This window comes from Cystoisospora suis, assembly GCF_002600585.1.
Source record: "Cystoisospora suis strain Wien I chromosome Unknown contig_10013, whole genome shotgun sequence".
Lineage (NCBI taxonomy): Eukaryota > Apicomplexa > Conoidasida > Eucoccidiorida > Sarcocystidae > Cystoisospora > Cystoisospora suis.
The window spans coordinates 4,006-4,634 of NW_027162787.1; the positions used below are offsets into that span (position 1 = coordinate 4,006).

General features: G+C 44.0%; 1 protein-coding gene across 1 annotated transcript in view; it reads right to left on the bottom strand.

Moving 5' to 3' along the window:
* CSUI_011180 (lem3 cdc50 family protein) overlaps window positions 1-629 on the bottom strand; it is a 4,134-nt gene that overhangs the window by 3,248 nt on the left and 257 nt on the right. The window contains exon 2 of the mRNA XM_068071281.1: window positions 91-165. Coding sequence (XP_067916743.1) covers window positions 91-165 — 75 coding nt within the window. The remainder of the gene's footprint in view (window positions 1-90; window positions 166-629) is intronic.

Sequence of the window (629 nt, forward strand, 5' to 3'; positions counted from 1 at the left end):
AGAAGAAGAGAAAGAAGAACACGATAATTTAGAAGAAGATGGCCTAGACGAGAAAGAAGAGATAGGACAAAAGAGATAGAGAATACATACCTGTCTTGCTTCTCAAGTGAATTCCACAGAGATAGAAGAGCCACAGAAAGCAGACGCCGAGAAGACAGAAACCTCCTAAATCGAGCACATCCATAAGCAGGAAAGGAAGAAGGAATGACAGAAATCGATTGAAGAAGACCATCGAGCGATGCACTACATACGTCCTTTAGCTGGCTAGCTACCCAGCTAGCTAGCCGCCCTCTTCCAGAAAAAGACCACCTGATACATATGGATATCGCCTACCCTCCCTCAACCTATCCATGAATATACACACTACCACCTGTGTAGCCATCTACAAACTCCCTCCATATGTCTCTACATAGATCTATGTATGCATCTCTAGGTAGTTATCTATCTTAACAAGAAAAAGACTCCACACGATGACACGGACAGATCCGATAGGTGCCCGCCGTGCAGATCCCCCTACCAACGCATATTCATAAATACACACATGAATCGAGCTTTCCTTGTATTTATCGCCAGGTATCTTCCTCTCTCTGTTGTCCGAAGTGAGTAGCATTTGAACGAAGTGTTTCTCT